General features: G+C 37.3%; 1 protein-coding gene across 5 annotated transcripts in view; it reads left to right on the forward strand.

Moving 5' to 3' along the window:
* EML1 (EMAP like 1) overlaps positions 1 to 14,045 on the forward strand; it is a 130,132-nt gene that overhangs the window by 106,920 nt on the left and 9,167 nt on the right. For all 5 annotated transcript variants that reach the window (XM_075103894.1, XM_075103893.1, XM_075103895.1 and 2 more), the window contains 9 exons: positions 735 to 845; positions 3,635 to 3,730; positions 4,260 to 4,394; positions 5,752 to 5,851; positions 7,945 to 8,099; positions 9,283 to 9,408; positions 9,672 to 9,803; positions 12,145 to 12,212; positions 13,785 to 13,873. In XM_075103894.1, the coding sequence (XP_074959995.1) occupies positions 735 to 845; positions 3,635 to 3,730; positions 4,260 to 4,394; positions 5,752 to 5,851; positions 7,945 to 8,099; positions 9,283 to 9,408; positions 9,672 to 9,803; positions 12,145 to 12,212; positions 13,785 to 13,873 (1,012 nt within the window). The remainder of the gene's footprint in view (positions 1 to 734; positions 846 to 3,634; positions 3,731 to 4,259; positions 4,395 to 5,751; positions 5,852 to 7,944; positions 8,100 to 9,282; positions 9,409 to 9,671; positions 9,804 to 12,144; positions 12,213 to 13,784; positions 13,874 to 14,045) is intronic.

Genomic DNA, 14,045 nt, shown 5'->3' on the forward strand with positions numbered 1-14,045 from the left:
CAAAGGTTGAAGACTCCACGTTAAACTCCTATTTTAAAAATGGAACTTAATCAGCAAGTACTTCCTGGGGTTGCCCTCTAGTGGATTTGAGAAGTGTTTCTGTCTCCACGAGGTTCAGCCTGCTTGGGCTGTCTGTGTGGTGCAGAAGTCAAAGATAGAGGGGAGGGAGGGGGAACCACCTGGTTTTCATAGGGAATTCATCCTGGGCCATTACGTATACCTTGAACTTTATGTACAAAAAGAAAGTTAGTTCTGATTACTGTTGTACAATTCTTTCTATGGCCATTTTTATAACACTGAAATGAATTACATTTTGGAAATTATTTTTTTTTTTTGCACTTGCTGTTTGATGTTGACCAAAACTATTTCAGTTGCTACAGTTTAAACTGATGATCTTGGACCTACAGTAGGTCCCACGATGCAAGGTCATCACCAATTTTCACTTATTGAAGGATATCTCAGTGCCCATTAACTTCGGTGAACTAAAAATCAGTAAGACCTGATGTGCTGTATGCACACTTTGGACAGTCAGTACCAGATATTGGTTCTAGGCACAGTAATCAGCATATCATTTGTAGCATATCTGTGCTTAGCTGGGCATCTCTAGCAAGTTCTGATAATTTTCATACCTTAAATTTTATTAAAATGTTTTTTGGATGCATTCTCATTTTTTTAAACCCTGATGGTTTTTTGCCACCATTGTTTCAGCTGTTATTTCTGTGTCTGTTTTATAGCAATTGCCACCACACGTGCGTGTCTGGGATTCTGTAACTCTGAATACACTGCATGTCATCGGAATGGGGTTTTTTGACCGAGCTGTCACTTGCATTGCTTTTTCTAAATCTGTAAGTAAAGTTAATGAATAGTTTTATTAACAATGTTTGCTGAACAAGACTTTGAAGTTTTTCAAATTTACCTTCCTTGATCAAAACAAACTTCCACTCTGTCTTTTCTCTCAGCTTCCTCTTTAGAGGAGGAAAGCTTGGAAAGAACTGGGTTGCAACAGTTTATGTTAGCAATATCTCAGCAGTCTCAGAGATCTACCTCATACATACCATAAGTGCAGTTAATTTCTTCAAGGAAGTTGCAGAAGTACTTGTGTTCTTGAAATTTCAGTATCCTTACCACTTCTCTTTAATCATCCCATTATGTTTCTCCCTACATAAGAAAGTTATTCTTTCTGCATCTTTTAACCCCCTACACCATGCCTAAGGATTACTGATGAAAGACCTCTACAGTGGCTCGTACCCCTGATTTTGGATTTTAAAAATGGGGACTATGATAGGAGAAGCAAAATCTTTTGCTTGAAAGCAGCAAAGGCACGTGGATAAAGGATTCTAAAGAATTGAGTCCTGTTGTTAGCCTCTTGGCACCATCCTTTGAACCCTAGTCTACGAGGGAGGTAAAAAAAGATGACGTAGGCAGCATTCAAGTCCCATAGAAAAACATGAGTCTGTAACCTGACACACACAAGTCTAGAAACCTTCTGTGTAGAACAGAATCTGTAAGTGGTGTATGTGGTGGTCTCTGGTTGTCTCGGCAGTGATTTTAAAAAGAGGACTAAATGGTGTATTCCACAGGTAAAATGTACTTCAGTGAAAATTTCCACAAACACTTGAAATCTACTGGTGACAATATTTTATAGAAAGTAGAAAAGAGAGGAGGGAATTGGGAGGGCTGGTTAACAATACAAAGGTGAAAGCCAACACAGTTCAAGATCAGCTTTGAAGGATAAACAAAAATGAATAGCAAGCAAAGATTCTCTAAATATCTCTGTGGAGGAAAAAATAGCTATTTAATAATGGAGGATCACTATTGGCAGATGCCAGGAGAAAGCAAGTGTTTGATATGTTTGCTTTATGCTGTGATTTCGCAGTCATAGCTTGGCCTGTTTTGAGCATCACTTCCCATCTGGTAGCAGTACTGCTCATCTCGTTTTAGACAGCCCTCTTTTCAGGCTACTCAGTCCTGTCTCTGTCCCGCCTCTTGAGTTGCCTTGGCAGTTATTTTTGTAGCTGTGTCTGAGGTGTGTGTTAGGGACCTGATTCACCAGGAAAACAACCAAGCAACCTCATATAGAAAGAAATTAAGCAGAGTTTGCTTAGGTCTCTTTTCCCCGCAAAATTGATCTGTTCACCCAACAGGCTCGCTCTGTGATAGCCCAAACTTTTGCGGTGGCTCAGCTCAAGAGGTAGCAACAAGCAACTGTGCTATGGGTGGCACGGGAAGGACTGTTTGTGTCAGCGTGGCTGGCAAAGGAGTCTTTGTGTAACCACAGGCTCAGTCTGTTCCGACAAGCTCATCTGCAGTCAAAACTAACATAGCTGATGCCAGGAGCAACAGGATACAAAAATCATATTCGAATGGGTTGGAAAGCAATTAGACATTATGTAATGGTTTATTCCACTGTAGATGCACAGCTAGGAATGAACACCAAAGATTGGAAAAAATGGTCCAAAACCTACCTTCCAGATAGCTATTGTTTGTAAAAAGATCTGATGAATTTACAGCAGTGATCATCGCTAGTGAGAAAGGTGTTGGTCAGCTCCCCTCAGCTCAGGTAGAGTATCAGTTGGGGTTTCTCATTCAGTCTTTGGATTCATACATCAGAAAAATAGAGACCGACTGGAGAAGGTCTAGGAAATATGATGCATGAAGAAAGACTAAAAGAATTAGGGTCATTAGGTTAAAAAGACTGACAGAAGACATAAATATAAAAAAGAAACCTGTCAGGAATAAATTGTTTTCTAATTTCTTACTATGTTCCCTGATTTTGATCCATTATTCCTCTATGAAGAGTAAAATTGTTCTCCATGTCCATAGCAGATATGACAAGAAATGATTGGTTGAAACTGCAAAGAAAGAAACTCAAGATAATTATAAGGGAGAGCTTTCTTAACAGTATAGATAATGGCGTGTAGTTTGCTTTGGGAATTTCCATCACTGACTGTTTAAAGAGAGGTATCTACCTCATTCCTGACAAAGTCTGTTTGTCTAGAGTTTGCAAGAATTCCTCTTTTAGATACCTTTTTAGCTCTATTTTTCAATATTCCTATGAATTGTTACATTTCATGGAGATCTATGGGATAACTAAAAATCACAGAATCACAGAATGGCAGGGGTTGGAAGGGACCTCTGGAGATCATCTCGTCCAACCCCCCCTGCTTGAGCAGGCACCCCCAGAGCAGGGGGCACAGGGACACGTCCAGGCGGGGTTTGAATGTCTCCAGAGAAGGAGATTCCACAGCCTCCCTGGGCAGCCTGTGCCACTGCTCTGGCACCCGCACAGGAAAGGAGTTTTTCCTCCTATTCAGGTGGAACTTCCTGTGTTTCAACTTGTGTCCATTGCCCCTTGTCCTGTCGTTGGGCACTATTGAAAAGAGCCTAGTCCCATCGTCCTGACACCCACCCTTTGGATGTTTGTACGTATTTATGAAATGCCCCCTCAGCCTTCTCTTCTCCAGGCTGAACAAACCCAGGTCTCTCAGCCTTTCCTCATAAGGGAGATGCTCGAGGCCCCTGATCATCTTGGTAGCTCTCTGCTGGACTTGCTCAAGTATTTAATTATTTTGAATGTGTATTTATATCTAACGTTGGTTGGGGATGCATTACTATTTTCCATGTTTTGCCTCAGAATGGAGGAAGTAGCCTGTGCTCCGTGGATGACTCAAACGACCACGTGCTTTCTGTGTGGGACTGGCAGAAAGAAGAAAAGCTGGCAGATGTCAAGGTGTTGCAATAAGATATTTTGTACTACTTGCTTGTATGTAGATTTGGATTTCTTGCCATAAAATGTGTTTCTGTATCTAACTTCTTGTGCCTTTTTAACGCATTCACTTTATAAAAGGCAAAGAACATGAAGAAAGGGAATATTTTCTGTCACTGTTGAGATTATACCAATAGTTTGTTTCTTTTTTAAAAAAATTTTTGCTGTTGTAGACATTCTAGAATTGATTAGAAAAATCTAGGCAGCAGTGATAGGAGCACGTGCAGAAAAGTAATGTCTTAAACTAATCTTTTGTGCAGAACTTCTCGTTATCTGACATAATTTTGCAGGGTAACTTTTTGATAGTAACTTATAAAATCTTTTGACTTCAAAGTATTCTGCCAAAGTATTCCAGTCTATACTAATAAATGAATAGCTCAGAAGTTTTTGAAAATCAGTTGATCAGTTAATTTAACTAGAGAAGCATTTCATATTTGCTTTGTTTCCTTTGAATTTTAAATTTTGATACAATGTTTTTCTTTTTCCTTCCAAGTGCTCTAATGAGGCTGTATTTGCTGCAGATTTTCACCCTACTGATACAAATATAATAGTTACTTGTGGAAAATCACACCTTTATTTTTGGACACTAGAAGGGAATTCCCTTATCAAAAAGCAAGGATTATTTGAGGTAAAATAAAATTTTCCCTTAGTTTTATGTTTATAATAATGGTACTGTCATACAGAAGTAAGGGTTAATAAGGATGTATGGCACTGAGAACTTTTCCGTGGATTGTCACCAAAATGAAGTTTTGAAATGCAGTTATCCTTTTCCTATAGTCTTTATACTGTTCCCCCATCAGAATGAAAGTATCTTAAGGCTCTCTATGCTTACCTCAGGTTAAAAACATAGAATGTCTGTTACACGCTGGGGTTTTTCTATTTTGTTAGAGGAAAGACTTGGAAAACCCCATAAATTACGTGAATATGAATATTCTTCCCTTTTCCTCTGTTCTGGTCAGACACATACACATATGCAATTCAAACACAGATTGAGCTTGCCACTGTTTGCTTAACAACATTTTCATTTCAAGGTCTTGATCTGGTTTTGTTCTTAAATGTAGACTAAGCTCTACAGCAGTTGCATGCACAAACGTAGGATGTTTGCAGTGACTGCAGGTTACTCCAGTGGGGCCCAGTTAACTGCTTGCGGAGTTGTGGCTTGCAAGTGTAGTCAAAACAACTATTTTGCAATGTTAGTTTATATACTTAGTGTGAAATAAGGAGAAGATGCTGAGATAATGTGTTTAAATTTTGTTACATTTATTTTTTATTCTTTTTTAATTTCCAAGCTACTTGGGCTACCTCTGTTATTCTTGATGGCTGTCACAAATGTTAAAGTGTGGTACCCTTAGTTGAGAACATTCTTAGCTGGGGAGAGACAAAGGCCATACACACTGGTAGTCAACATTGTAAATAATGTCCTTGGAAGCTAGTGGCTAGTGAATTTTTTTGTCCACTTATATATTTCACTATTTTGTTGCTGTCAGTATTTTAAATGTGGGGTCTCAAAGCAACGTTTCCATTACTGAACCTTAAGATTCTTTGAAAAGGTGATTTCTTAATTCTTACCCAGCAGCGAAACTCTCTAGTAATACTTTTCTCCTAGAAATTTTGAAAATTGCAGCAATAAAACTTGTTTGCATCTTCAGCCATTTCTAAATACTTAAAGCCTTTGGGATTATGTGGGAGTTGGGGAATTTGGGTTTATCTCAGAGCATTCCTGGTCTTGTGTTAAAAGTTGGCAGGCCTTGTCACTCTCTCTATCCGCAACTTGTAATTAAAGGATGCGGATTGGGCCACCAGCCTCAGCTGATGCATCTTTCATTGCACAGAATAACTGTTTAGACTGTAGAAATGTGTTTAACTCCTGTGTAGATATTTAAGTAATAGAGCTGTATAAGACTAAATTAAATTTCTCAAATGCATATAGTTAAAATGAATGGGGTTTGTGTTGCTGTGAGTGTATATTTTTCAAAACCATGCAGAAACAAGAGAAGCCAAAGTTTGTCCTGTGTGTGACCTTTTCTGAAAATGGTGATACTATTACAGGAGACTCAAGTGGAAACATTTTGGTTTGGGGGAAAGGTAAGACTGAAGTTAATAGTGAAATTTTAATATAAAATACTCTGAGTTTTTACATGAGTGTAGCCTCATTTTAAGAATAATAAATTTTTATCTTGAGTTCTTTGCCAAGACCGATCCAGCAAACTATGTCTGGATTCTCCTCTACGAGCATCTAAAGAACATAAACCTGACTGCTAGAGCACAAAATTCTATAGAATATGTTCCCTGTGGTCAAACGTTGAATCCTAGAGCTATGCCAGCATGTATGGCCTTTACTGATGTAAGGAATGGCAGGAGTAGTTCTTATCCTTAATCAATGTAATAGTAAGAAACACTGTTAATGTAATTGATGATTTCCAGTCTCCTATTCTCTCACTCTGTAGTGTCTGCAAAAATTATGCCTATTGACATACACTTTTAAAAAGACAACAAATAGCTTTATTTGTTTTCCTAAGAAGTCAAGCTAAAATATATGCAGATCTAATTGAATTCCTCAGCTTTATTTAAAAGAACAGATGGATAGGACGAACTTCTTGAAAAGCATTTTCTAGAAAGAAAATTTTTTTTTCAGACAACAGAAGGCAATGCCTGCCAGAGGGCAAACAGCAGCAACATCCTAAACGTTTACTTAGCGTGTGAGATGCCATGCATAGGAATAAGGAAAATCCCCTAAAGGAGGCCTTATTAGTAAAGTAAAAGGGGATATGGATGACAGCTGCTGCTTATTTACTCAGTGCCTTCTCCCAAGATACTCAAAGGATATAAGAACTGGGAAGCAACATTGTGAATCAGTTACACAGTTGAGCCTTACTGTGCTGGTTTTGTAGGCTGTTTTTCATCCAAGGACCATCAGCCAGTTGTCTCCTTGTGGCTTTGACCAATACACTACTGTTGAGTAAAGTGGTGGATATGGTGTTTGTAACTCAGCTCCTCTTTTATTTCCCTGTTGGTTTTTTTTTTTCCTGTGATAGTTTGAAGCAAGACACTTCAACACTTTTCCTTCCAAACAGAGTTTAGAAATTGCATAGTCCCATCTCCTCCCTGTTCTTGATTGTTACCTTGGACTGCCAACAGAGAAGGGAGACGGTGGCAGCTGCTGGCATGGCAGTCTCAGTGCGGTGCTCGGGGGCCGGTTTGCCATTTTTTACCAGTAGACTAATTTCTGCCTTGACTGCAAGCAGCCTCTTCTGCTCTTTCTCCCAGGAATGAAAGGGAGTACTTTCTGTGCTGCAAGATCTCCTCACCTTTGCTGGTTCTTTTGGGATGGATGAAAATGTTGTTCTTGTTTTGCTATCTTAGTACAGGGTACTTTCTGTCTCTTTACTACTTTTGATTCAGAGCTCTATGTTCAAGCGAGAGCTGCTTCCACCAGTTTGGAGTACCCTTAGCAAAAACCTCTCTTAACAGAAACCACTTGTAACTGACACATCACATCCATAGGTGTGGGTATAAGCAAATGGGAAGAATAAAGGAAAAAGCAGTTGTTTCTTCCTAAGTTGCATCAACCCCTTGCTTGTGCTAAAGTTAGCCAAGCTTCGATGCAAGGCACGCATTTCAGTAATAGAATCGCTAGTAATCATTTCTTTATATTTCAAAATAGTGATAGTTCATCAAATTAGAGATATTTAATCTAATGTAGTTGATTTGAAGGTGTTTTGAGACTGAGAAGGTACTTGAAGAAGCCAAGTTCATCAATGAAGAGGTACAGGCTTTTTGGGGGAGTGATTCAGCACCTTCTGCCAGACGAGCAAAGACTGCTAGCTTAGTCAGATTTTAGTGCAAGTTGGATGCCTGGAGGCTGTGGAATATCCTTGGAGGATAACAAGTGACTGGGTTGTGGTTTCTTTGTTGATAAGGTGCGTAGGTCAAATGCGATGTCAAGCAGTTTAGCTTCAACCCCCATGAAAGGTTTAAATGAACCCATTTTACTTTGTGTTTGAACTAGACTAAGTGAATATCTATACTTCAGTCTCTTCCTGGTGCAATGCTACATTCCCATCGTTGCTCAGAGATAATCCTTGGCAGGTGCTGGTAGAAAAAATGGAGAAAAAAAGCAATGGGGGAAAAGGAGCTAGCAAGCTTTCCGTAGTCATATCTTTTCTCCATCTATCCAGGTACCAACAGAATAAGCCACGCAGTTCAAGGGGCACATGAAGGTGGAATATTTGCGCTGTGTATGCTGCGAGATGGCACGTTAGTATCAGGAGGTGGAAAAGACCGAAAGCTGATATCTTGGAATGGAAATTACCAAAAACTTCACAAAACTGAGGTGACATCACCTATCTTGAAATTACTCTGCCTTTCAAAATGAAATTTTAGCTGTCTTCTGAACAGAGCTTTTTAAATAATTTTGTTTTTCTTATGGATGTGTATTCTGTGGGAAAACAAATCAGTGGTAAAATACAGTATCATTTGTGTCATCAGGTCATTCCTCTGATAGCCTATTCATTAACATAATATTTCCTTTTTAAGATCTATTGTAATTGGAAAACAAATCTTGTATTCGTACTTTTTCATATTATTTCTTCCTTTCTTTGCAATTAATAACGTGAGGTCTTTTTTTATTTCACAGTATTGCAATATTAAAATGTTTTTGTACTTTAATCTTTTCCAAAATGATGTGAGAATTTTGGGGGATTTTAGTACATAGATTTTATTCATTAATTTCTTGGTTAGTGTTGTTTTTTATTTAAAAAAGAAATTCTGAAAATTAATTCCGTTGCCACGTAGGAACTTAAAAGATTAAACCAGAACTTATTTGGACAAGAACTACATGGCTGTTTTCATACTGAATGTAAAAGAACAATCAGCATAAAGCTCTGAGGAAGGTTTCAACTCTACTATATATTATTAAAAGTTGTAAATATATATGCATCTGGAGTGGCATGTCTGTTTTGGTAATTCAGTTTTTAACACAGCACAACGTACCCGCTTGTTCTGCTGTTTCTAACCATGGCGTCCTTGTTATCTGTTCATACAGTGATATTCCTTGTTATTTTAAATTTTACCATCTTCCCTTAAACTTTCTATTGGAGATTTGCACTGACTCTTTCAGAACCTAGGCTGCAATTAAAGAAACATACGTTGCAAGAAAGTACTAGTGATACAAAGCCTGACACTGTCTTTGAGTAGAGATGCTTAGTCTGATATCACAGCTGCAATTAAATTATGATCAAGTTAACACAGCATGAAGGAACCTTCTCATTTTGTTGAAGTTCTTAGTTCATCTGTACAAACAGAGTGTTCAGTAGATAAGGATGTATTTTCTTGAAGTATTACTAAGCCAGTTACTGAGCTGATGCAAGTTGTTACAAATTTTTGAAAGTCAGGCGTATATATCCATCCATCTCATTTCTTCTCTGTGCAACATTTATTACAATGCATTTGCTAGGCCATATATCTTTAAAAATAGCAATGCTTGACAAATTGTCTGACTTACCTGTTTGTCACAGATTCCAGAGCAGTTTGGTCCAATAAGAACAGTGGCAGAGGGAAAAGGGGATGTTGTATTAATAGGAACCACCAGAAACTTCGTCCTACAGGGCACGCTATCAGGAGACTTTTTCCCAATTACCCAGGTAAGCTGTTGCCTTACAAGAACATTTTGAAGCCTGTAAGAGCAGTAGAGGTATTGCTTAAGGTTAAGTTTCATAAATACACATCTATTTGGTTTACTATTACAGTCCTTTTGGCAATAAATAACATTATAAATGCACATCTATCTAAGCCAACATATTTTTGTAATGCTTTAATATACAGTTTGGTCATTTTAATCCTGTTTAAATATGTTTAGTTTTGATGGTACTGTCCTTCTTGTCAAGAACCATTTCTGCTTGTGTAGGGTCACACTGATGAGCTTTGGGGACTTGCAGTCCATTCCTCTAAACCTCAGTTCTTCACTTGTGGACATGACAAACACATTACCCTGTGGGATGCTACCACCCATCGTCCCATCTGGAACAAGATTATAGAGGTATAAATTTATTAAACACAACTCTACTCCTCTTATAGAGCTTCTCAAATATCATTAAGATATTTTAAGTCAATAATCTTAACTATTAACTTGAGGAAACAAGTGTTTTGAAATACAATAACAGCAGCGTACTGTATTGTACTGTATGGAGTATGAACACATATGATTGCAGCAGTTCCTTCACATGCAGTTAAAAGTGACTTGAACAATGACATGACTGGAAACTTTTACATAGACCTTTCTGGTCTTTAGCATAGGTTTTTAGGAGACTTAATGTGATTATTTAAAATTGGTGCATGACTGGTTTTGTGCAAGTCTTATTTATAAATATCATGAAGTGGAAAGTAAAATCAGTGGTACAATTTTTTTTATGCTTTCCTAATAAATTTCTCTTTTGTCAGAAAACAAATCATCATGTAATTCAATTGCAGGTACTAATGTGATCCTTTACTCTGCTCAGTGTAAAGGTGTATGTTTTTGTATACTTGCATACTCTTTCAAAAATGCTGGGAGAATAAGAAGTTAGTCCTTCTGATATATTTCTCATTACAGGAACGATATACTGAGGGGGGCCTATAGTCATGAAGAGAAGTGCAAAATTTGGCACTTTGCTTTCTTGCAGTCTAAAGAAAAGAGCACGTAGAAGTTTGGATTGACAGTGAAACATCATTAGTGGAGATACGTACAATATGGGGAACAGGAACAAATCTATTAAGCGGCTGTCTCAGAAATGAAGTTACTTAAGTAATCATCAACTCAAAAAAGGGCACTGTTTCCACTGTTTTATCCTTTGTGTCCTTTGAAAAACAGAACTGGAGTTTAGCTGATTATGACTGAGTGAGCTTCAATTAATATCTAGCTGTGGTTTTGCAAATATAAGACACTCTCTAAGAAACTGTTGTTATTGAAACATTTATGAAACTGCTTTATTTACCTTGGTTCTTTTGAAAAGGCAACAGCACTAGGACTGTTAAACTAGACTTAGATTTATTTCTTTTTCCCTCCAAGTACATACCGCTTTATCAAGACAAGTTTTCTGTTATCAGTCTTGACAATAATCTGCTTATTAACCACTTGAAATGTCTGAGGCTGTTTCATAAATCAGTGGCTAGAGTAAATAAATCATTTTGTGTTAACCTATTTTTGTCACAGAGATCTATGTAAAAGTTTTTTAATGTAGTTATGAGCATAAGTTATTGCTCAGATTAAATTCACTGTTTGAACCTCTGGTTTATTCAAGAGAATATTTTAGCATTTACTATGAAATTATACTTTAAAAAAATTAGCAAATTTTCCTTTCTGGGCTACTGGAGTGGTTTAGAGCATGCATATAGGAATCCTGGATCTCAACAATTCTCTGAAATTTCTTTAGAGTTAGTAATGTCTCTGAAATTAGTCACTTATTTAAAATGAATGATAATATCCATTACACCTAGCCTGTAGGGCTAGTAATTACAAATTGCTAAAAATGTGAACAAGCTTACTAAAATGGCTAAAATATGATACTATTTTATAATATAGAAAATCACGGACACAAGTATTTCTGTGAGATATGTTACTGGAAATTTTTTGCTTACATTTAAAAGTTATTCTTGGCAGGTATAAGAAAAAATAACCTATTTATTTTCAGACTTTCTGCTATAACTTGAGGAGTTCTGGAGCTCATTCTTTGTAACTGAACAAGTATTAGAAAATGTTTATCCTGTTTTTTAGGCATATGTTTAAATTGCAAGAAAAACACTGCAATTCCGCCTATCTCCATAATAATACGCTACAGGAAGTAAAATATTTTAAAATTGCATATCAAAATAAGAAGCACCGTTTATGCCCTTAATCTCCCACTAAGCTGCAACTGGCAGGTGCTGAAAAAGGTGTTGGTGTGGGTAGAAGTTAGGCTTTATCCCTCTGTGCAAAGCGATACATACCTTTGTTGAATAAGGTACTTGCTTGTCCTTTACACAGTAGGTAAACTGCAGCTTTGATACTGAATTCTTAGGTCAGCTCTAATTTAGTAAGTTATTTTTATCTTTTACTTGTTTGTGATTTGTTGAGAAGCTGCCTTTGCCAATGTTATTGTTATGAAATCACTTGCCAAGTTATTTTTAGATAATGAAGAAAAGAAAACAGTGGCCTTGTAGAGAGGGGGAAAAATTTCTGTTAGGTAATATTTTGGTCAGTTAAAATTTTTTTTTTCCTTTTTTGTATTAAAAAAAAACAACAAATAAAACTCAAAAAAAATCAACAAGAGAGACTTGCTCTGTTCCTGAGGCAGACAATTGAACTGTATTTTTCATATAACTTAGACTGCTAAAAAAGTGTGCTTCCTTCTGAAACATTTTAGGATCCAGCACAGTCTTCAGGTTTTCATCCTTCAGCATCTGTTGTTGCAGTAGGGACGCTGACCGGCAGGTAAGGTGCACAGAGCTACACCTTGGGCACCAACAAACCACACATGATTTTTCCAGCTCACATCGAAGTTCATGTTCTTGTGTGCATGATGTGAAATCAAGGGAGGATGAATGCTATTGAATTTCAGAGTGAAATTTGTTTGTATTGCCTTAGTGCCTAGAAACCCTAGTCTTGGACCAGTCCCCTGTGTTTGCTGAGTGTCGCATGAACACAACACAAAGGGGTGGTTTTGGCCCTGGGACAGTGGCAATCTAAGATCAGTGGGAAGAGATGGATTTGGACAGGGCAGGAAGATGGTTAGCAGTGAGACCGTGTATGGGAGGTGCTGTCACCATATCAGTGACCTAAATTTAAACCTTTGTGTCCGTCGTGGCAAAGGAGAGGCTAAAAGAGGGGTTTGAGATAAGGAGTTAACTTTGCAGATGTGTGTGGAGATCTTGTCTGAGGCCTGTAGGGCAGCACAGAGGAAATCACATAGAAAAAAGTTGCTCATTGGAAAATTTAGCAAGTGGTTTATTATCTCTAATGTAGTGACAACCAGAGGCTTTAACAAAAATTTGGCGAATGTTCCACTGTGCTAGACACAGTGTGAAAATGCATATTAGGAGACTTGTTCTGCCTGAAGAGTGTAAGGCATAAACAAGTCAGACAAAACCAGGGTGAAAAGTTGTATCTTCATTTTACAGGGTGAGACTGAGCCCTTGGTCACGTAGTGGGTCAGCGGCAGACCGAGTCGAACCTTGGTTGCCTGTCATAGGAGGAAGGAGTGCCTTCACCATAACTTCATCCTCTCCTTTAATGTCACTTGAGGGCAGACTTTGCTGTTAGTACTGAAAAGGGTTCCACTTAACTGAGAACATACAGAATGCTTATAGTTTATGAGCCAAGATTATTTAGGATTGTGTATCAATCCTAAATAAAGGATTTACTTTAGTTACTAAATTGATTTTATTCACTAAATCCGAGTGAATCAAAAGGAGAAGCTTTGAGAGGAATCTTTGTCTTTAGTCATTTGATGCAAGTATTGAAATGCTAATTTTATCTTTATCCCTTGTACATGTTTCCACAAATTAAATTTTGGTTCATTAAAATTAATTCATTAAGTTTATTAAAAATAAATACAATAATTCTCTTAAAAATAAATTAATAATTACAGCTAATCCTTCTATCAAAAGAGAATGGTCCTGATTCCTGCTTGTGTTTTCCTTTGCTCTCGGATTTAATGTGGGCATCAATTTAAACACGAGCATAGCATAGAGGAGGGTCATTAAAGGAGAAGCATCATTATATGTAATGCTTACTTTATTCTAATGCATGACACATAGTAAAACAGTCTAGAATCTGAAGACTGATATCAGGGTCAAAGTCTGATTGTTTTTATGGTTAAAAAACATGGGAAAGAAACTAACCTTCTGTTAAAGTAAAAATAAACCAAACTGAATAGCAGTTGCTGTTTTTCTTTTGCTGGGGTAAAACTTATGCTATTTTGACAGAAGAAAAGTTGGTCAAGATTACAGTAGATTTAAATTCCTTATGGAATGATTTATTGGCCTCTTTCTGTACTTACAACAGGTGGTTTGTGTTTGACACAGAAACAAAAGACTTGGTCACTGTACACACAGATGGAAACGAACAGCTGTCTGTAATGCGTTACTCACCAGGTTTGAGAGCGTTTATTTACTGGTTAAAAAAAAAAAAAGTGTTGAATTTTTTTATTAAATTTGGGGTTGGTTTGTTTTAAAATAATTCCCCACTTGCCATACTGCAGCTGAAAATAAATATGCTGTGAAACATTGGCAACACTGAATGGGTGGTGTCTTAAACTCTGGTTTT

The sequence above is a fragment of the Phalacrocorax aristotelis genome, chromosome 9 (genome assembly GCF_949628215.1).
Source record: "Phalacrocorax aristotelis chromosome 9, bGulAri2.1, whole genome shotgun sequence".
Classification (NCBI taxonomy): domain Eukaryota; kingdom Metazoa; phylum Chordata; class Aves; order Suliformes; family Phalacrocoracidae; genus Phalacrocorax; species Phalacrocorax aristotelis.